At 38.6% G+C, this 22,876-nt stretch overlaps 1 protein-coding gene across 1 annotated transcript in view; it reads right to left on the bottom strand.

Annotated features, from left to right (window-relative positions):
• The window catches only part of PAWR (pro-apoptotic WT1 regulator), a 75,481-nt gene that overhangs the window by 10,868 nt on the left and 41,737 nt on the right, over positions 1-22,876 (bottom strand). The window contains exon 3 of the mRNA XM_048301072.1: positions 6,184-6,218. Coding sequence (XP_048157029.1) covers positions 6,184-6,218 — 35 coding nt within the window. The remainder of the gene's footprint in view (positions 1-6,183; positions 6,219-22,876) is intronic.

Raw genomic sequence — 22,876 nt, 5'->3', positions numbered from 1 at the left:
CCATTGAGTCCTGTCATGGGTCACAAGTGTCAAGATATCTGTACCTGCCCCTCCTCTTCCCCTCACAAGGAAGTTATAACTGCAATGAGGTCTCCCCTCGATCTCCTCTTCTCCAGGCTGAACAGACCAAGTGCCCTCAGCCATTCCTCATATGGCTTCCCTTCCAGACCCTTCACCATCCTTGTTGCTTCTCTTCTGGATGGTCTCTAATAGCTTCATGTCATTTTTATATTGTGGCACCCAAAACTGCCCCCAGCACCCAAGGTGAGGCTGTCCCAGTGCAGAGCAGAGCGGGACAATCCCCTCCCTTGCCTGGCTGGTGATGCTGTGCCTGATGCCCCCCAGGACCCTTCCTGGCTGCCAGGGCGCAATGATGACCAGAAAAACAGTATCACTGAACTTGGTGTCTACTAAGAGGAAATTATCTATGAACCACCCTCAAAGAAGATACTGTCTATGAAAGTATACCTCTAGATTATTTTTATATAAAAAATAGACAAATATATTTATATTTTAAAAGGGTTTTTTTCTAGCTGTACTTAAACAAAAAACATATAGCAAAATCAGTTTCACTACTCTTACAGAGAAACAGAAATTTTGGTTTGGAACGATGCTCCTAGTTATTTCCTTTACAGTAAAATCAGTTATTCACACAGATATGGTTTAAAAGCATTATTACAGCAAGGTAGAATACCTCTTGCACCTTCTAGTGCTTCTTTGATTCTTTCAATGTCTTTCTAAAGCACTGTCTAAATTGCCATTTCACCCTGCCAAAACTGTATTTCAACTACAACAGGTTTCTTTTTATGCCAGAATCTTATAACCATACCTGATTTGGAAACTCCTAGTTATTTATGTCACTGCAATCCAGTCAGTTGCTATTAGCTTCTTTAGAAGAAGCAAAGGACAATTATTTCTAAATAGGGCACCTTGGCCTTCACTTCAGACTGCTTAAGCCAAATTTGTGGCTTTCAGAGTTGAACTACGGAAAGGCAGTCTTGTCTTCTCTACAGTGCACTTCCCTAGCCCCCTCCACTTTTCCTGCCTCTGGCCTTCAGGTGAATGGGAAACTACTCAAGGAACTGATGCAGCAATCGAGCAGCCAAGCAAAAGCGAGCCATCAACTTCCAGTCACAGTGGCTCCCTGAAGCAGTGCCCTGCTTGGCTGCATGAGCACTGGCCCAAGGGGCAGTGAGGAACTCCAGCCAGCTCAACTTAGACCATCAAAACCTTCTGCAGAAATAAACCCTAGGTGTTTATGCCTTCTCATAACGTCAGCGGTGACTCAAAAAGGGCTACAAAAGTCAAGAAAAACATCTTGAGTGACCTCTGTCTAAAAAAAAATGCTCTTTTCTGCAATGTAGTGGTCCTAAGATAACAAGCTAGATGAGACAATGCTTCCAAAGCCAGCCCTCAGTGCAAAACTCCTAAATGCAGGCAAGCAGGCAAGTTTGGGCATAGCATTATGAAACAGTATTTTGCGGCTCTGTTTTTCTTTAATTAGTGAGATCAAGGTTAGTATGATGGAAAGTAAACTGTTATAGTTTAAGTTTTATAATTATCTAAAAACCCTGAGCAAGGTAATTTCAGCAGTGTTCAAACATTTCCCTCACAGCCCCTCCAGTGAGTGCTCTGAAGCACCTTCTTCCTCTTTTTTTATGGTCTCTACTTTCCCATTTATTTTTCAGCTCTTACATGAATGATAAACTGGAGTATGATGTAGTCTTTTACAATTAGTGCTAAATGGTCTCTATCTCTACGGTTCCATGCTAATGTGCTGTACTATCCTGAAAGAGGGGGCAAAAATCCTCTCTGACATTTCGACTGGAAGCCGCAAAACCATACCATATTGTATTCATTTCCACTAGTAAACAAACTTTTAAGGGGAACACACTTCTGAACCATGAAGAGATTTTAATCTAGCTCCTTCTGTAAACTGATCCAGTTGATCTCTCTGATTCAAGAACCATGCAAAAATCTTTAAATCCCAATCTACAAGGTTTGCTTTACATTTTTTTAAAAGAAACTGAATTGGTTCAAAAACTAGTAGACAGTCTTTAAAGTAAGCTGATAAAACAAACTTTCTGTGTTTATAAAAATATTTCTATGTCAGCATACACACCTTGCTTTACAGTTACTTGCAAACAAGCCTTTCAGTTCACAGAACACAAGAAAAACATAATTCACATTTACAAGTAGATTAGACTCAAATATTTCAATAAAGGAATGCACTTTGTTCTTCTCATGTTTAAGAAATCATTGGTAACACCAACTATGCTGATACCATCAAACCTAAATTGGAAAACCATTCTTACTAATGGCAGCGTGCTTGGTACTTAAAAATAACTACTCACAAAGCAGTGAAAAATGCCAAAAAATGGCATACCCAGTTTCATAACAGTAGTTTGAAATGGCCAAGATGAGCCATATCACATTAGGAAAACCTGAGCGGAAAATGGAAGAATAGGAAGTTGATATGGGCTATTACAACTTAAGTATACCTACACATTTAAAACACATGAAGCTCACAGTTAGGACACATGATTGACCTCAGCTCCCAGATACTCTCCTGCCTGTCCTGCTGCCTTCATGTCAGCATGACCTTGCAGATTCTGGTCATGCTTTTAATAGATCTCACAGTACCACTCCAGATCACAACAAAGCCATCACTTTCTTTTGAAAATATTTTATGCACTTAATCATGCAACTACAAAGGAACCCCTTCACAAACTTTTGGGGGGGGTGAAAATTTCTGAAGTAAATTCAGAAGACAGACTACACTTATAGACTAAGAGCCTCATCACAAACTTTTATTTACTCTACAGCACGAAGAGACAGGCTCAGTTTGTCCAAGTCACTAAGCACACAGAAACACACAGCAGCCAGCAGAGTTCATTTGTAAACATGTTTTCCAGTCAATGGACACTCAGTGAAACAGGTTTCCCAGCAATGTCATATAAATGTTTAGTCACAGATTGTTGCATCCATATAAGGGAAAGTAGCCAGTGTAATTCATAGTGTAAAATCTGTAGAATTGCTTGAGTCCTGGAACACACCAAGAAAACAGTGATTCTGTAAGAACAGATCTTCTCTGCTCTGAAGTCTCTCTTCTCTTGTCAGGAACAGGAGGCTGGGTGTCTCAGTGTAGAGACGAAATCACAGAATTGTTGAAGTTGTAAAAGAATCTCTAAGATCATCAAGTCCAAACATAAAATATGAAAACGGTTACATGGAAAGGGAAAGAAAAGGTACTGGAAGTCCACAATGGTATCAGTAATCCAGGACGAAATGTCAGAAAAGGACAGATAATGGAGACAAAACAGGAAGGGAAAAAAACACCAAAACCAACCAACCAAAAAAAAAAACCCACAAGAAATCAGAACAATAACAAAGAGAAGACTAGGACCTCAATGATTAAACATAAGGATGTAAGAGAAAGGGGGAGAGAAAGGAAAGGGTGCCTAACTGGGCTAGGAAATAGAAACCAGTGAAGTGAAGAAAAATGCTGAGATGAGGAAGATGCCATGTTTGATGAGGAATAACTGGGGAAGAGCGAGAAGACAAAAGAGAAGAAGCAGAAGTAGTAAAGATGGAAGAAAGCAACCTGAATATTTCTGGCAAATAATGCAATCTTTCAAAGGGAAAGAGGATCTATTACAGAATCCAACATTTTAGGAAAACATGCTTTCCTTTTGCTATCATATGTCTATAAAGTCTACCAACAATCTCTCTCCCACAAAGTACTGGCAACTTACTGTTGCAAGTAAGTTTCAAATAGGATCTCGAAGTGGTTGTCCCTATGTAAGAATATGCTTCACTCTCAGTTTGCTTTGACAACCTAAGGGAGTACACCCAAGACTGTTAAAAGCACATTAAGCTGAACGTATTTGAGCCTTGAAGCAGCTTATGATCTCAATTCAGCCTTTAGGCATCCACATTCCAGTTCTAGGTGCAAGCACAGAATGGCATTTTTCCATTTCACAGATTCACAAAATACTCTGAGTTGGAAGGGACCCACAAGGGTCATGGAGTCCAACTCTTAAGTGAATGGCCCATACAGGAATTGAATCCGCAGCCTTAGTGTTATACCAGCACCATGCTCCAACAACTGACTTTCCAAGGGACTCCTACTGTATTTGGGACTTCAGTGAGATCTGAGTAATCTAAATAAGAATTACTGTAGAGGAGACTGCTTTCTGTAAGACCTACCCTTACTGCAGATGTTGGAAGCTAACAAGCCCAGAACAATTCTGGTTCTGACTCCTTTACCATTCATACCAGAAAGTTAAACCACTGGGAGTCATACCTTAAGTACCCTCACAGGAAAAATTACTTCAGGGAGGTAGAAATTCCCGAACACTGTGGAAAATTAATAGATACTACTAACTCTAATCACAGTGGGCATTGTACACCTCAGGGAGGTACAATTAGAATAAAACCCACTATTTGTGAGTACTGGGCACTGTGCTGACAGTGGAAAGTAATCCTTCCTTTTCAACATGAAGTTTCAAGACTATGCAATGAGTAAGGCAGATGGCAACATCCATAAAATACTGAGCTGCACCTCACAGCAAGTCAGATTCCTCCTGAATGTGATGCCTGTCCTGACAGGGGAAGTTGACAAAGACCCTACATCCCACATATAACTAAAGCTGACTGAGGGAAGACTGCACAACCAAGTCTTATTTAGCATTTTCTAGATTTGGCGTTCCCTACTTTTGCAATGCTAATCTGAAGAATCAGGTTATTTTCAAGTAAGTTATGAATGTGGTTGTGCAAACTTCTATTTATTACCACCCCACGCACAACCAAGTTTTTGCAAGTGAGTATATACAGCATGCAAGCAGAGATAAGGCTGATGAAAAGCCACGGAAGTATGACACACACCACTAAGTATTTGGCAGATACAAACAGCAATAAAATTCTGCACCAGGACTGATGAGGAAGTAAAGACTGAACTAAAATGTGCTTGATTAACAAGAAATGAATCACGAAATTATATAGTTATTAAGGTTGTGACAATAAGCCCACCCATTCTGCAATGACAAAGTGATTTAAAAAAAAAAAAACACCTATAGCAACAAAAAGCATCACTCAGCTGGGTTTATGAGAACCTGGGAATATAAATATAAAAGACACCATGCTAGAAAAGCTAAAGCATAACAGGATAAGTTATTATTTTTTACAGTGTGGGAGGTGAGACTCTGGAACTGGTTGCCCAGAGAAGCTATGGGTGTTCCCTCCCTCTAAGTGTTCAAGGCCAGGTTGGATGGGGCTCTAAGCAATCTAGTTCAGTGGAAAGTGTCCCTGCCCATGGCAGGGGAACTGGACTAGATGACCTTCAAGGTCTCTTCCAACCCAAACTGTTCTATGATTCTACAGGTGAACAAGTCTGAGGGGTAGAAAACACAGCAGTGAAGACTAGATAATTGTAGGTGCTCTTTGCACTTTCTTCTACAGTCATGATATATACACAATGATGAATCAACCATCTACACATTTTACCCAAGTAAAGGATACCTAAAACAGAATGTATCCATGTACCAAATAAAAACATTCTTACGTGATTGTCTTGCTTCACTTGACATATTTTAAACCCCATGTTACCATAACATTTCCTAATAGTTGTGATAGTTTTGTCAGTCTTAATTCCACATGGGCAAAAATTTCACACACTGGTCAGGTGCATCAAGAGCTTCTGAAGTATTTTTCTGATTAAAATGCTGGAGTAATGACCAGGGTAATACTTGACTCAAAGACAAACAAGTAACAAACAGGACATGCTATATATGAGAAACATCTGCTACAACTGAGACAGTAGTATGACAAAACCATCTTTCAGTGTTACTGTGGAGAGCAACAAAATTATCTTCCTTTATTAAACTTTGGAATATAAACTGTAAAAATACTGGCTCCTAGGCAATGAGTAGTCAAGTTCGACATTTGGTTGGGAAACCATTCAGTCCTAGTAAGACCCAGCAAAACACTAGCTGAATTTATTTTAAAATAGTAACATAATAGAGGGGTTTGGATAAGTTTGCTGCATCTTTCAGGTCCTTTGCCCAATATCAGGCTACATATCTACCGTAGCAGTATGATGGCCTCTACTACAAACAAACATTTAATCAGCATTATTTCTAGCAGAAATGTAAAAAAAATGTGTTGTGTACAAAGATCGCATACCTTTTATACCTGCTTGAAACCATCCTGGAGGAGTCCTAAAAGAAACAAAAAGGAAAGACTAATTAATATTTTTCTTGTATCTATACTGCCAAAATACTTTATCCCTCCACAGAAAACTAAGTCAGCAGTAAGAGCAGTCCCATGCCACTGTAAAACTCAGTTTTGCACTCTTTTGTTGTCAGGTATAGACAATACCAGAATTATTCTCAACAAGTTACTGCTTCTGAACACCACCTAAGAAGCCTTAAATTACCTCTGATTACATCATAAAACTGGATGCACTTATTCCATCCCCCTGCATGTACAAGATGTGAAACAGCTCACACCCTGCCACCAGCACACCTCCACTACCACTAACTAGTATGGAAACACATGCACTTTGATAGCTGTTCATTAACTTTAAGAGCAGCAGAGCAAAACTGTTCCAATTCCTCAGCACCACTGCTGTCCTTCTGGATGGAAACAAAAACTGACACTGTCAAGTACAAAAATTAAGACATGTTTCAACTGGTAAACAATGGCTCAGATTTGACAGAGTAAGTCCATAAATATTTTTAGGACGTTGTAAGAACATGAACCAATTATTTTCTTAGTCACAGGCAAAACACCCCCCGGCAAATAACAGGTAAAAAAGTCAGAAAAGAATATTTAAGGAGTTGACAATTGCCTTTACAAGAAAAAAATAATGGCGAAGTATGAAATTCTGTCTACTTAGAACACTTACTGCAGGCAAAGAAGTAAATGAGTTCTCAAAACAAGATGCAAGAGAAATTCCATCCACTCTGAAAATTCTACGAAACATTACACTGCCTTCACTGATCAGCACATTAGTGACTTTGTAAGTAAACAAGCTAAAAATTAGGATCCAAAGAATATTATTTTACTATAGAAAATAGAATTGAAAAATTATTTGTATTATAGAAAAAATTTGATCTGAAAGTACATTTTATTTTATGAAGCATTTTTAAGTTCTGCCATATGTTCTACATTTTATCTCTAAGACAAGTAGAAGAACAAAATTCAACAAAGTCATGGGAACTATTTAAAGAAACCCACAAACTTGGCAAAATTGCCAGTTTAACACTGATAACTATTTTTATCATTGATGACAGCATCTGAAAATTAGTGATTCACAGCTGTGAAACAGAAATCTAATTTTACCTCTAAAAGGGCAGAGAAACAATTTTAAATGGTACCAACACTATTTTTAAAGTTTACTTAGGGGTAGGTTATCTTTGAAAGGTCATGGAAGCAGGGGGAGGTTTCTGAGGACTAAAATGAAGTAAATGTCATTCCTTTCTTCAAGAAGGATCATCCAGAGAACTACAGGACAGTCCTTAACTCAGTCCCTGAGTAGGAAATGGAACAAATCCTCAAGGACCAGATGGTGAAATCAGCACGGATCTATGAAGGGGAAACCACACCTAACATGACAGCCTTCTATGATGAGAGGACTGGCTTGGTGAATGAAGGTATAGCAGATGATATTTATCTCAATGTTAGCAAAGCTTTCAACACCTTCCCACACAACATCTGTATATGGAAATATGGACCAGGTAAGTAGACCATGATGCAGTGACTACTGGGTCCAACAGGTATGAACAGCAGCATTAAGTCCAGCTGGACGCCAGTCACTTTGCAGGGACTGATACAGGGACCAGTACCGTTTAATGACTTCATTAATGACCTGAATGATGAGACAAAGTACAGCCTCAGCAACTTTCCACACTACAAACAACTTGGGTGAGAGGTTAACAATACATCAGGTGGCTGTGCTGTCATCCAGAGACGACTTACAGAGAACCCATGAAGTTCAAAAAAAAAGGAAAATGCAAAGTCCTGCACCTGAGACTGGAGATGAATAATCCCAAGTACGAGTACACGCTGTGGACTGGTTGGAAAGTTGCTGGGCAGAAAAGAACCTGGGTGTCCTGGTGGACATCAAGTCGAATATGAGCCATCACTGTGTCTTTGCAGCAAAGAAGGCCCATGGCATCCTTAGGATGCACTGCCAGCAGGCTGAGGGACAGCATCCTGAGGAAAGCTACAGAGACAGTGAAGGGACATGGGGAGAATTCATATAAGGAGTTGTTGAGGTCACTTGGTCTGTGAGGAGACTGAGGGGACACCTCACTGCAGTCACAACTTTCTTGTGAGAGGAAGAGGAGGGTCAGACACTGATCTCTTCTCTCTGGTGACAGGATAGGACCCGAGGGAACGGTCTGAAACTGTGTCAGGGGAGGTTTAGGCTGGATATTAGGAAAAGGTTCTTCACACTTCAGGGTGGTTAGGCACTGGAACAGGCTCTGCAGGAAAGCGGTCACAACACCAAACCAGATATACATCAAGAAGCACTTGGACAATACTCCCAGGTACATGGTGGCCATTGGGGGTGTCCTGCTCAGGGACAGGAGTTGGACTTGTGAGTCCCTTCTAACTCAGTTTATTCTCTAATCCCCCTCTGCTCTAACTCAGCCCTGGTGAGACCACAGCTGGCATGCTGGGTCCAGTTCTGGACTTTTCAGTATAAGAACAATATACTGGAGAGACTCCAGCAAAGCTGGACCTATGATTAAACGTCTGGAGCATCTGACACATGAGGAGAAGCTGAAAGTGCTGGAAATGTTCAGCCAGGAGAATAAGAATGCTCAGGAGGTATCTTGCCAATGTGTACAAATTCCTTATGGGGTAAAGATGATGGAGACATATTTCTATCCATGGTAATAAAAAAACCCCCAACTGGCTACAGTCCTGAGCAATTTGCTACAGGTGATCCTGCTTTGTCTGGAAAGCTTGGACTGGAGACTTCCCATACCTAAAGGGATTCAAATTGTTTCATCTAATACATTCAGATACATGTTCACTGTATCTGTAAACTGAAATGCCACATCAGTAATTGCAGACACATCTCCTGGTGGTGATGGTCTCAGAAACATCCCAGTTGCCCCCTTAGCTATGGACAAGTGGTTCAATTGCCTTTTTAGGTTTGGATGGAGAGCTACATCGGGTCTAAATTTTGCCTAACTGCCTGCAGATACAATAAAGTAGGAACTCTGGGCTCTAATCTTCCTCAGTTCTTATTTTTTTAACAGCTTCTTTTTCTCGCCTCTGTTTGCAGTGAAAGGCAGAATCCACGATAAAGGGAGAAACTGCATCTGAGATTGCAGTCTAGTGAAGCACACATACACTCGTACTAAAAAATCTTAAGGTATCAGATGCTTGTTTTGTACTCTAGACACTAAAAGGATGCAATGAATTCACCATATACCCTCATATTTACTAAGACATTTTCATACACTAAATGTAAATATAAGCTGTAAAGCAATTACATACACTTAGACTCGTATATTTAACTCAACAGGACACTTTAAAAAGTTTGGCAGTACTATTCAGAAAAGTTAGTTCTTCAGAAAAAGCTGGGAAAGCAAACAAATGCTCAGAGACAAAGTGCATGGCAAATTCTCTCATTTGCTACAAATGACAGCTGTTAAAACAAACAAACAAAAAAACCTTGAGCCAATTAACAAGTCTTTTGTAACAGATGTTTCTACAGTAAGTATTAGTGGGTTTTATTTCTGTAGTTCTACTATGAACAGAACGTTAAAAATGCACATCTGATGCATAAAAAAAATTCCTCTGAACTCCAAATTAATATTGCAGATTTGGTAAATTATGACTTTTATTACTTTGAAATCTCTAATGTAAATGCAAACCAACCATGCTTTAAAGTGATGATGAAAACACTAGGAAAATGTATTATTCATCTCTATTCTCATCTTGTGAAATTTATTTTGTGTGCGTTCTTTGTCCAAAGGTCACTGGCAACATGAAAATAAGTAGTCACACTGTAAATAGCATTATGTGCCTATCAATCAAGATTTAATCTAAGATTTCTAACTATTCATAAGATCTTAAAATGAGGCGAGCATCTACAATCTAAGATCTTGTCTCCTCCACTTTTGGAGAACTGAAGGTTGGTAGGAAATGAAGAAAGGGAAGGAGAAAAGGAGGGACATCCCCGTTCTGACCAAGAGTTGACCTAAAAGCAGATGAATATTTTTTAACATAAATTCCTATTTACAAATCTGGTTTATATTCCTTAATATTTTTTAACTTTGAGTTTTAACCCACATTTAAAATATCTAATCATTACTATAAAAGTGAATGATTTGTCATGAGCAATGAAGAGATCAGTTCATTTGAGTGTCTCCCTCTAAAAGAGGAATTCTTTTTACAGTCTGTGGAAATCCAGGATGGAAAAACAGTAAGTAAAGAAGTAATCCATAACAATGCCAATGGTTTCTTTCATACTGGTGAAAAAGTAACTGCTGCCAAAGACATCTACCAACATCAGTTCTTTGTCCAAGATTGAAATCAAACACTCACTTCAATGCAGTATTTCAAACACAGCTTTAAAATTTACTTCTTGCACATGATCTCAGGCAGCTTGCATTACCTTTTAACAGTATATACTTCACTAATAAATCAAATTATTAGTGAACACTCTGCAAACCACTGCAGAGTGACATAAATCAATATTGCTCCAGAAAACTGGTCATGTTCCCTTTTTGTTCTGTCTACAAAAGTGATTGTGTGGATGGTAGTAATGCAGGACAGAGTGTGATCTACGTGAAAAAAAACAAGGAGAAAGCGAAGATTTCTCTCATTCCATATGAGCTCCTTCATCTGATTCACTGCACAGACTAACACACAGACATGCACCTGCGACAAGAGAATATACAAGGACAGAAAAGGCAGCTGAGACCATTTCAATTAATGAAACCTTTTACTGCCAATTAAATCTCTGTCAAACTAGGATGCAAGGAACTTGGCTAACTCTCCTCTTTGGTCCTGGCTCACATTGGTATGTCATCTGGCCAACAGAGAGATTACATAAACAAGCTGGTCATCGGGCTTTAAATAAATAGAATTGTCTGTGTTTACAAGTGTCTGACAAAGTTTTCCAGATATTAAACCAACCCTACTATTACAAATTTGCTGGTTAAAATGCACTAACAAACATTGTTTTTAAACAAGTACAGACTCTGGAGTCAGCTGGACTATGAAAATGGTTCACTGGAATCCCTCGAAACACTACTTAAAAAGTTTTGCAAAAAAAAAAAAAAAAAGTTTGCAAAAAAAATTAAAGCAAATGCCCTGGATCCAATTAGGCTGTTAGGGCTCACTGGTATATATACTGACATGAAGAATATGTGCAATTGTTTGAAATTTAACTATACAGTAGTGTGAATTATCACTACATAATTATATTCCTGCAACATTCAAGGTTAAATTTTGACTGAAATTAGGCCATCAAAATAATTTTGTTTTCATATGTAATTCAAATACGGGCTTCCTACAAAGTTTCCTGTACATTCTTCAAGATGTCAGCAAATACAACTTCACTACATGGAAGAAGGAGGTCTATTGCTGGGGTTTCCTGCCTTTTTATATATCAAGGTAGGTTCTATCTCCGTCCAGCAAATCAAGTTAATTCACACCTTAAATCACATCTTGATTAACTACAGCTTCTTTTCACATTCAGTACAACTTTGCACTGAGATTTGTTTGGAAATGGCAGTTACACATCTTCTGCAATGCAGACAAGGTTTCATTCAGCTCTTGAAGTGAGATAACATCTGAATGCTTAGTAACTGAAAGGCAATGGGATCCTAATACAAACCAGGAATAACTGCAGGCGTGAAAAACAGCTAATAGACAGATGAAATACCTTTCTTCCCCTCCTGTCAAAATTCCCCAAAAGCAATTTTCCCTCAGCAGTCAAGAGATACCATTTACTCGAATCACAGAATCATAGAATATGCTGAGTTGGAAAGGACCCACCAGGATCATCAAGTCCAATTCCTGGCCCTAAGGACATCCCAAGCATCATACCATGTGACTGAGAGCGTTATCCAAGCACTTCTTGAACTCTGTCAGGCTTGGTGCTGTGACCACTTCCCTGGGGAGCCTGTTCCAGTGCCCAGCCACCCTCTGGGTGAAGAGTTTTTTGTTGATATCCAACCTAAACCTCTCCTGACTCAGCTTTATGCCATTCCCTTGGGTCCTGTCACTGGTCACAAGAGTAAAGAGACCAACAGCTGCCCTTCCACCTCCCCTTGTGAGGATGTTGAAGACCGCAATGAGATCTCCCATCAGCCTCCTCTTCTCCAGGCCAAACAGACCAAGCAACCTCAGCCGCTCCTCATACGGCTCCCCCTCCAGACCCTTCATCATGCTTGCAGCCTTATTTGGATGCCGTCTAACAGATTCACGTCTTTTATACATTGTGGCACCCAAACCTGCGCACAAGACTTGAGGTGAGGCCACCCCAGTGCAGAGCACAGTGGGACAATCCCTGCCCTCACCTGGCTGGCGATGCTGTGCCTGATGCCCCCCCAAAACAGGGTTGGCCCTCCTGGCTGCCAGGGCACTGATGACTTGTGTTCAACTTGCCATCAACCAGGACCCCCAGGTCTCTTTCTGCACTGCCTCTTCCCAGTCTACACACACAACCAGAATTGCCCCTTCCTACGTGCAGGATTTGGCACCTGCCCTTGTTAAACTGCATACAGTTGGTGGTTGCCCAATTCTCTAATTTGTCACGGTCTATCTACAGGGCCTCTCTGCCCTTGAGGGAGTTGACAGTTCCTCTCAATTGCATCATCCCTTTGAAAACATCTAGAGATGTTTTTCATGGAAATGCAACACAAATTCAACTTTGAACAAAAATGCTTTAACGTCCAAGGAGGGGGAAAAAACCTCCAGTCATTCTTTCCAGAAGCCCTCAAAATGCTTTCAATAAGGTTCAAGCAGAAATTCTAATTCAACTACTTGCACCTCTTATAACTGTGCATTTTCTAGATCTCTTCTTGAATAGAATACTTGTACATACAAAACCACCTTAGGCTCCTTCCCCTTCCCTTATCCTCCCATCTGCCAAGATTTTACATCTATTTCCAAGAGTCACCGTATTTTTGACTTGTGTGGATTTCCTAGGGATGACCTTAAACACTCTTTACTCACTCAATAAATCTCTTTTATAAGCAGACATTCTAAAAATGAGCTTTTATTTCTAAAACTGTTAAGAAAGCATGAATGGTTATAAGACTGGAAGGGACATTATATTACAAATATTAAATGCTTACATAAAAGTATTTTTATGTAATATCTTCTCCTGTTAAATTGTAGCACATTGTTTTCATGCTGATTGATAAACATAAGACATATTTTTAAATTAAGACTATAATATGTTTACAATGTTCCAGAGGTTTCAAAATTATTACTTATAACTTGTAAAGAAATAAAAACCACGTTATTAATTACAGATGAAAATTTTCTCAAAAAAAAAAAAAGGGAGACAAGAACATGGGAAAAAATGAAAGAAGTAGTGAAAATTTTATTCCCACATAGTGATCAGCCTGTGTAGTGAGCTAAACCCCAAACACAGGGGAGGTGTGCGGCAGGGAAGAACTGAAAAAAATAAAGAAAACCAGACTGGAATAACGTACTTCAGTCAGGGAAAAGTTCAATGTCCTTAACTCAGTTCACTCACTTATGAGAACCTTAACATTATTTTTTACAGCCTCATTCACTACCTTTAAGTAATATGCAATTAATAGAACTTCAAACAAGAACTAAGAGATGTGCTAAAATGCCTGGGTTCAAGTGATAGATATTATCCTTGCCAAGCCAAGGCAGCTATGACTCATCCACCTGTTCACACAGAGCCAGGCAGCCATGCAGAAACACTGCAAGGATACCTAGGGAATCAATCAGAGTTCTAACAGAAAGGTAAGTACCCTCAATTCATACCTATGAAGAAATCTATGAAGGACACTAGGTGAGAGAAAATAATTAAAGAAATACCTGCAGGTAACACAAGTAACTCCCAGGTAAGTTAAGCATCTGTCAGAAGAAAACAGCTCCCAGAAGTAAGAAAACCAAAACCACACATTTAAACACATGAACAGAGCTTTTCTTTTACTCGTTATTCTCTATTTCTATACCCAAGCAATATTCAACACTCAAGTCAGAAAAAGAGTTCAGGACAAGCAGTTAGGCACTCAGAACAAAAGCTGTGAAGGAGCTGATTAGATCAGGCTGAAAAAACCTGACTAGATCTCAAGTGACTCACAGAAAAAGCAGAGCTGGAAAAATGACCAGAAAAACAATGTGGTATCCCTAAGAAGTAAGAATCTGTAGGCTCCCCTCAGACAAAAGTATCTGAAATCATCCAAGGGCTGAACTACAGCTCAAAGCAGTGTTTTCAGAGCCGGAAACCTAGGTCTGTGTTGCATACCCCAACGTGTTGATTAAAGGTATGCAGTTGTTTTTGAGCTAGCAAAGGCTAGTAATGTCCTTGTAGCACTACACAGGCAGCCAAAACTGGTGCTGGGATGTTCATATTATATAAAGGGACTGGCTCCTGGTACATTATTCCTCAAACAGTCCCTGAGTATGACGTAAGAGAGCATTAGGTAGCATGAACCAAAACCATGCCAGAAAATGTTGCTAATAATTAAGCCATAGGCACTATCAGCAGTGCAGCAGTTGAGCTCACACCCAGGTCTTGCACCTTTTAACAGTATAAACACAGCCAGACTGTCTCCACCAAACAACTCTGAATTATGGATTCTTCCTCCCTCCTGAGCCACCACATTAATTACACCAGACTGCAAGGATGTAGAGATGAAGAAGCAGGCTCTCCCACCCCCGCCATCCTCCCACCACCATGGAACTGGAATATGCAGCTTCCAAACGCACCAGAACATCTGAGTAACTACTGCTATGATATTCTCTAACTTGGTATTAATAACATGAATGTATGATACATGTTACAAAATGTCTGAAACTATTCCTATGTGTATTTGTGCAGAGTATACATTTCTGCTCATCTTTCTGCAATACTAAGCAAGTTGTCTCCCCTCTCCACCTGGCACAAGGACACTCAGCAGCAGGGATCCACTTGGTCCATGTTGGTTCTCGCAGAAAAGAGCCTCCTCCCTCTCTGTACACACCCAGCAGGTACTCGGAACTGTTACCTAGGTTTCAGACTTGCGTCTGGCATGAAAGCAGTATTAAATAAAATTCTCTCTCTAGAGTAGAAGCGCAGAAAAATACAGGAATCAGGAGTATTACCATACCTTACAGAAGTTTTTGGTATTAGGCAGGTTGTAAAATCTATTTGTACAAGTAGATATGTCAGGAAGATCCTCCTTTTCAATAAATTTGTACGTGCTCAAAGACTCTTCTTGCCAAAGAAACCTCAGCTACAGTGTATCATTATACTTCCAGAATCACTTTTCTTTTTTCCCCACAAAAAAAAAATTAAGACTGGGAGGAGATACCCACTGTAACCTAGCTGACTTTAAGCCATGCCAGTCCAAAACACAAAACAGGTGGGGAGAAAAAATAAATTCCTTTACATGAGGCCCCTTTAGACTGCTCAAAACATTAGCTGGGCATTTGAGAAACTGCTTCCTATTCCTTACATCTGTATAGAGGTTACAAAAAAGACTCCAGACCTGTGTGACAACAGCTAATGCTGGTGTAATTCTGGAGCACAGCTTCATGAACTCCACAGTGAAAGAAATAAACAGGGCACCAACAAAACAAGTATCTGTTCATACAGGCTGAGTACATAGCAGCAAGATCTGTAGACAATAAAAAAATGGAATAAAAGTAAACAAAGGTCCCAGAAAATGAAATCCTAGCAGAAGGATCAAAGTTAAGAGAAACTACAAGGAAGAGTAATCTAATAATAAGTAACTAATCATAAGTTACACACTTTGCTTCACACTTGCTCTGCATAAGGATCTAAAAACTACCTGAAGAGCAGGCAGTGCTGAAAACCCTGCAGGTTCCTCGGCACAACTGTGAATCTAAAGTAAGAACAAAAAGTCTTCACAGATATAGGCTTGATTCAGCTTTCGTTTTCATGCACGTCCTGTGACAAATAGCTGCGTACACATACACAGGCACACAAAATCAAATATTCAATTTTAAGAGACTTCATGGGTACATTTAGCTTTATTTACTGGGAGTGAATGCATTCATCAAACAAAATTTTAAGCTTAAGCCACTTATCCACTAAATTAAACTTTACTGAGCACAAATGTTAAAACCTTAATAATTTTTTATTTCTTTCTAAGAAAAGCAAAGTTTGCCATAAAAGGTAATCAAATTTATGCTGACAGTGATCAAGCACTGAACACAAATTATGCCTTCCACAAACAAATGGAAAGATTTCTCCTCTTGGTCAGTTGTCAGAAGACAGATCTTGATAGTCGTTACCAGCATTTCCCTCCAAGAGCAGAAGTCAGGCAACTCAAAGTAGGGATGCCCAAGCTGCATCCTCAAGGCTACATGCTGCTAGCCAAGCAACTTTAGATGGCTCATAGGCAATTTACGGCCACCCTCTTTCCCTTTGGTCTCACATTAGTAACTGCTAGCTCTCAGCTTCCTCATTTCTCACGGGCAAAAAGGACCACAGTTTCACTTGAAAGCGCTTTCCAAAGCAGCAGTATTGGATAGTGCATGTGCAATACAGCTGAATCAGATTTGCTGAGCATGTGCAGATCCTCTGGCACAGTAAAACCCACTGAACACGCATGGATCAGCAGCACTATACCAATAGACACACACATACTAAATTTGCTCACATGGCAGGAGAGGAGGAAGATTTTGGCAGAAAACTCATGCTGCTACAACAGTGTCTTCTGACATAGCTCATTCCCATGAGAAATCTACTAAAAACACAAATCCATACAATGTAACTAAAAACTAGCAATCTAATTTTTTCAAAACAAATCCTTGAGTGTAGTCAAAGCCTCCAGTTATACCAGACAAGAACACCATACAACATTTTTACTCCTAAAGTCAGAAGTTACCTTGATGATTAAACAGTTACCATATAGAGTGGGGGGTTTTCCAGCCTCCAATAATACACACAGAAAAAACGCATTTAAAGCAAATCAAGACTGCAAATTCAACCAATTCAGAACAGGTCAGAACGTCCTAGACTTATGCAACTTTCATTCAAACTCATGATACTGCCCTTCCTGACATATTTTTCCACAACATCTCCTAAGTGGAACACAAGGAACAGTACTCAGTGAGTAATGTTCAGTATTTTGCATTTGCTAGCTCTTCACCACATGGACATGTGCCTTAATTACTGTTATTAACATACTCAAACTGCTCTGAATATAGGCCCATATTGCTAGAAATTACTTGAGTGATTTGTCTGATCATGTGTGACCATGAAAACACAAAATTCCTATGTTCCTGTTTTCCTTACACAGATCACAGAAATCATCTGGGTCTCCCACACCACAGGAGCCATGGTAACTGAAAAACCTGGTTCATGTCATGACCTGTACAGGGCAGCAAATTTCCTCCAACTATTGTCACTTTAAAAACACTGCAAACACACAAAACTGACTTAAGGAAATATGTTGTAAAAATTAGTGATCTTTTAATACTTAAACAACACTGAATTTGAATACTTTTCAACTAATTTTTATGCAAACACTTTTAGCCATATAGTCGGATTTCCTCTTGAGTTCTTCTGCCTGCAGTCACTATTATTGCTTAAACGCTTTGTGAATACTAATGACTACTTTCATATCATCTCTGTGAAGTGCATCACACTCCACTTACAAATAGAAGACCCAAGATGAGTATTACCCGGTAGTTAATTCTCAAATATTAGAATCATACAACCTGATTTGGCAGAATTACTTATGACTTCACAAACTCAAACATACGTTACCCTAATTTATGTATTTTAATCCCATTTACTTCCTTACTTTTAAAAATAATACCAATATTATAATCATGTTATTATGCAAAATAATTCCTGGCCTAACATATAAAGAAATGTAGTGCTGAGAAGAAAACATGTTTAATACATTTGGGCATGCATAGTGTAGCACAACCACATTTTCTCTATGGATGGAAATTAACATCAAGCACAACACGGCAATACACTTACAAAAGATGAATTATTACTCTGGAATGCATGCACAGTTCTTCTTTGCAAGAACTACATGAAACCTAGATGCCAGACACCTTTGAAAAGCTGTGGTCATGTATGAATGGGCATGTGTATTACTACCACATACTTTGGATAATGAGAGTAATTGTAAAATGATGTTGTATGACATTACACTGCTGTGCAAAATGAAAAGCCAGAAGAGGCAAAATAGGAAAAAAGTGCAACTTGAGTTGACTGGCTTATTTGGCAGTATATTCTTGGCAAAAGATTCAAGTACAAAACTCTGGGGAAACTTGTGTCAAGCATGTTTTCAGCTGTCATTCTGAAAGGAGATGCATGTAACAAATTCAGATCCCTGCATTTCTCACAGTTTGCCACAAAGCTAAGAAGGAATTTTTTTCCTTACCTTTATTAACTGCTTTCAACAAAGCTTATAAGGTGCCTCTATTAAACGTTTATAGTTTTGTAACACTGATATATATCATTGCTTCCAAAAATTTCAATGTGTTAGGTCACATTTAAAGAAAAGAATAGTATTTAAGCAAACAGAACTACAAACCACACTTCTGTAGAAATATCTTTGGACCATGTTCCTTTTAGAAAGTGCCTGCAATGTTTTGGTGAAACATTAAGACTTTTTATAAAAAAAGGTTAAAAAAAAGATCTGATGTGGTTTTCCTCCAATTTTCAAAGGCTTTTGAATGACTTACAACTAAATGCACAAGGCATAACTAAATGGTCATGTTAATAAATCAAGCTTAGATGACTTCACCAGCCACCTAACCTATTCACTACTGAAGTTAATACAATGAACCCAACCTACTGTGACACAATTTCATAACTGTTTCATTAATGCTGATTATGTAGACATTTCATCCCATCCTCACTTCCAATCAACAAGGATTCTTTCAAAGGTCCTGGGTAATTTCTACACCAAACGGAATGATTATTCAAGCATCTATCAGAATCTCTTAGAGAGAACAAAAACCTGCATTGCTGTTACAGAGAGGAGTGAGAGCAATCCAAGACATGGCAATACTATTGTGTATGTAAGTCAGTGCTCCGAGCTGAAAACTAGGGCAGCTTTGCCTTTCGTTGTCTTGGATTAACAGCTCCACAGGAATTCAGTACTAGGATCAAGCTTTAGCCTGTCTGCTAATGCACATAATTTGTACTTACTGCAAGAATATAATACAACTTACAGTCTAACAAGGCTAAGTGCTACAAATGAAGTGACATTTTTTTGTCTAGCAAATCCATTCTGTATTGGTGACTGCAATTCAGTGTGGATGTTTAACTGCCTAAAATGTATCTCACAAAGCTGTATCTTGTATAAAATAATTTTGTAAGATTTAAGATCTTAATTTCTTGATCATATAGATTCTAAGAGCATTACAGGGAGACCAAGAAATGTGCATTACAATTGCATACACAAAGCAAGTTAATGGTTGGAACAAAATGATTGTTATTTCCAACTGAAGTGCAAGGATCTTGAATGACGCCCTGCGCTTTGCAGCAATATATAATATGCAATTAGGTACAGCAAAACAGTTGTCATGGCTTTAAAATAAGAGTGAGTCATGTCTCATACTGGGGTCCCAGGCTTCATAATGCTTGAGAAGAAAATTCCCTCACCAGTTTCATACCAGCACTACAAATACCAAGGCAGGTTTCTAGCAGATGACTGCACAGAGATCTTTGCAAATCAGTACAGATACAAAACATAATAGTAACTGCGATAGTTATGATCTTCAATTTCTTAATATGGAATTAAGAAATACACTGGACAAATTTTGCTTCTGTATGACAATAATAAAGATCAGCATTCCCTTTCTATAGTAAGATACTCTAAATCATTCTAGTATTTATAAATCATTACCTTTCACTTGAAGGATTTGGAGTATTAATTTCACAGAGGTTGAAGTTCATTATCTAAGTCACTCAGAATTTCCTCTTACCATGCTCACAGGCACAGAAATCAGTATTTCTCACTCTATTGATTCCTGTTTCCATGTTATGTTAGTAGCAAAAATCATCCTGACATGTTTGGTTCAAGTTTTCCAGGGAAAGGAGAGGATTCAGCTCATCTAGCAAGACCCTTTTTGTCCTCAGTGAGGAGAAAAACACACATCTTAGAACACAATAAACCCCACCCTCATGCCAAAGACAAAAGTAATTTTGAAGATCTCAAACACCTTTGGTCTCTTGATGCTTTTGATAATACACATTTACTCAACTTCCATATCTCAAATGTCAGCTATTCACAGCTGATAAATTTTTTGCAGTGTACTCATTCAGTACACTGTGCTGTGCACAACTAGCATTTACAGACACTACAACATTTGAAATAAAATGCAAGCAGAAAGGAATCAAAGATAACAAAGCAAACGATTTCAAACTCTTTCCAAGGTATTGAGAATGATACTTCTGTATTATTATAGCATAACTGCCAAAAAGCAGCCAGTTGTAATTTGAAGGTTTTAATGGATAGAGGACCTATCCATTTGTCTCCCACTGCAAGGCTTTACATTAGCTTTGAATTAATCTTCTCAGCCTTCCCAATTGGCTCTCCAATTTCCCAAGAACACCGTAAGGTGACATACACATCACAACATGCTACCATGCTCAGATACTACTTTTGTCATGACACACAGGCAATGTTAACCCTACTGCCACAAGATTACATGAAGAAGGGCACATATTTGGGGAATATTTTAGGAGGCCAGATCCACAAACAACTGAATTCCAAGAGGCACATAACCATGGTATCAGTAAACCTGAATGCTTTGATACAAAAGCCTAGCATATGCTGGTTTTTGGCAGGGGTTCTTTGAGTATTAGCTAATAGTAATGTCTTTTCCACATTCTGGAACGCAGCAAGTCTTCTAAAAGACTTAAAAATAAATCATCATTAAACGAATTATTTTTTCCTGCCACATCTTGTAGGTTTTTTTGATGCAAGCTTTCCTTACAGCACATAAATACTAACTCCATTTTCAATTAAGAAATGTTCGCTACTTTGAATATATCATTTCTATCCACCTGCAAGGAAGACATTGCTATCAAATAGTTTTGCACTACTTTCAATTTTGCCATCTCTGCTAAACAAGAGTTAGATTTCTACAATTACCAGACTCCAAAGATTTCCAGTTAAAGTAGAAACTTAAGAAACTTTTAAGTAGTAGTTTTAACTATGCTTGTCCTTAGCATTGCAGATTTGTAGCTCATTTGTAAGAGTTCTAAGCTTACTGATACAGGACTTATCACCCTCAGTCTGCATCCCCATACACATCACCAGAGTAGCCCACAGCTCTGCAACTCACAAGATTAGAACAACTGAAGTGCAGCTAAGAACAGGAGGAAAATCAAGCAAGAAGTCAGAGCCAGATATAACACTTGTGTCTGGAAGTGGATTTAATGTTGATTCACCTGGTGAGGTGTGGCTTTCCACACTCTCTTTTGCTAAAGTGAAGTAACAAATTCTTTGATTTTAATAGTTTTTCAGTGCTTGTAACATTGCCAGACCTACCATTTTCCACATTGCCAATATAAAATAATTCAGAAGATGATTTCAGTCAAATAGCTCTGCTTCAGTGAAAATACTCAAGTCTGCTATATTTTTAGATCTATTCTTAAACAAACCTGGGATGTCTGTGCTTTGGATCAAGAACTTAAAATTTAGCCAGAGTTTTCAAAAAATGTACATATTGCCTGAGAAAATGAGAACGGCCATCTCTGATAATATTAAAACAGAACTGAAAAATCAGATTAAGGATTGGAAAGAAAACCTTATTCAGCAACACATTTCATCATCAAATATTAAGTCAATATCATATTCACAATAATTACGTATTTACAAATTTCATTAAATGATAATAAGAATGGAAAAATGGGGGGAAAATAGCTGTAACTACAGAAAAGTATTTATTCTGCTTAGTACACAGAAGTAAAGTATGTATTAGTCAATGGCACCTTAAAATGAGTTCTTACAACTACAGCATAAGCTCTACTTTTAAAAAGATTATTAGTCTTGCACACAGTAGAATCAGAAGGAAATTAAGTAATCAAAGCCAAAATAACACTGCTGTCAAATTCTGTTCAAAATGGGCAAGTTCTAAGTCTTCTAATAAAAAGCGAGTTGACAGACCCAGTAATAAACCGATTAAGTCTCAGTGGCTACAACTTTCTAAGGTTCCACCTGTTCTGTACATGTCCCACCCTGGGCCTTTGCCCAATCCAAAACCCAGAACTCTCTTCTGTACTGTCAGTAACAGGACACTCCTGCTGTGCTCTGTCAACAAATAAGTAGTGCCTGTTGGAATACAGAGATGACAAACTTGGAAACATGTAGGATACAATTAATACAGACAGTTTGGTAAATAAAAACTGAGATTGCTGGTCAAGAAGAATAGAAAATATGGATGGAAAAAAGAGGGCATGGGAATATAGCCAAAATATTATACAGTAATTCCACTAGGGGAAACTAAAAATGACAACTTTTGGAATATCAGCTGAAGAAGTGAAAACAGAGTGAACACTGTAAGAAGTCTAACAAACAACTTGGAAAAAAGCATAAAAACTTTTCAGAATGATGACTCCTGACGAATCTGCAAAGACAACAGATCCGGTTATATGAGGCATACTCAGAGGAGACAGTTGCTTTGCAGAAATATTTTTGTTGATGTTCACCAG

This window comes from Corvus hawaiiensis, chromosome 4 (genome assembly GCF_020740725.1).
Source record: "Corvus hawaiiensis isolate bCorHaw1 chromosome 4, bCorHaw1.pri.cur, whole genome shotgun sequence".
In the NCBI taxonomy this organism is placed as follows: Eukaryota; Metazoa; Chordata; class Aves; order Passeriformes; family Corvidae; genus Corvus; species Corvus hawaiiensis.
This window is presented reverse-complemented; position numbering and strand designations above follow the sequence as displayed.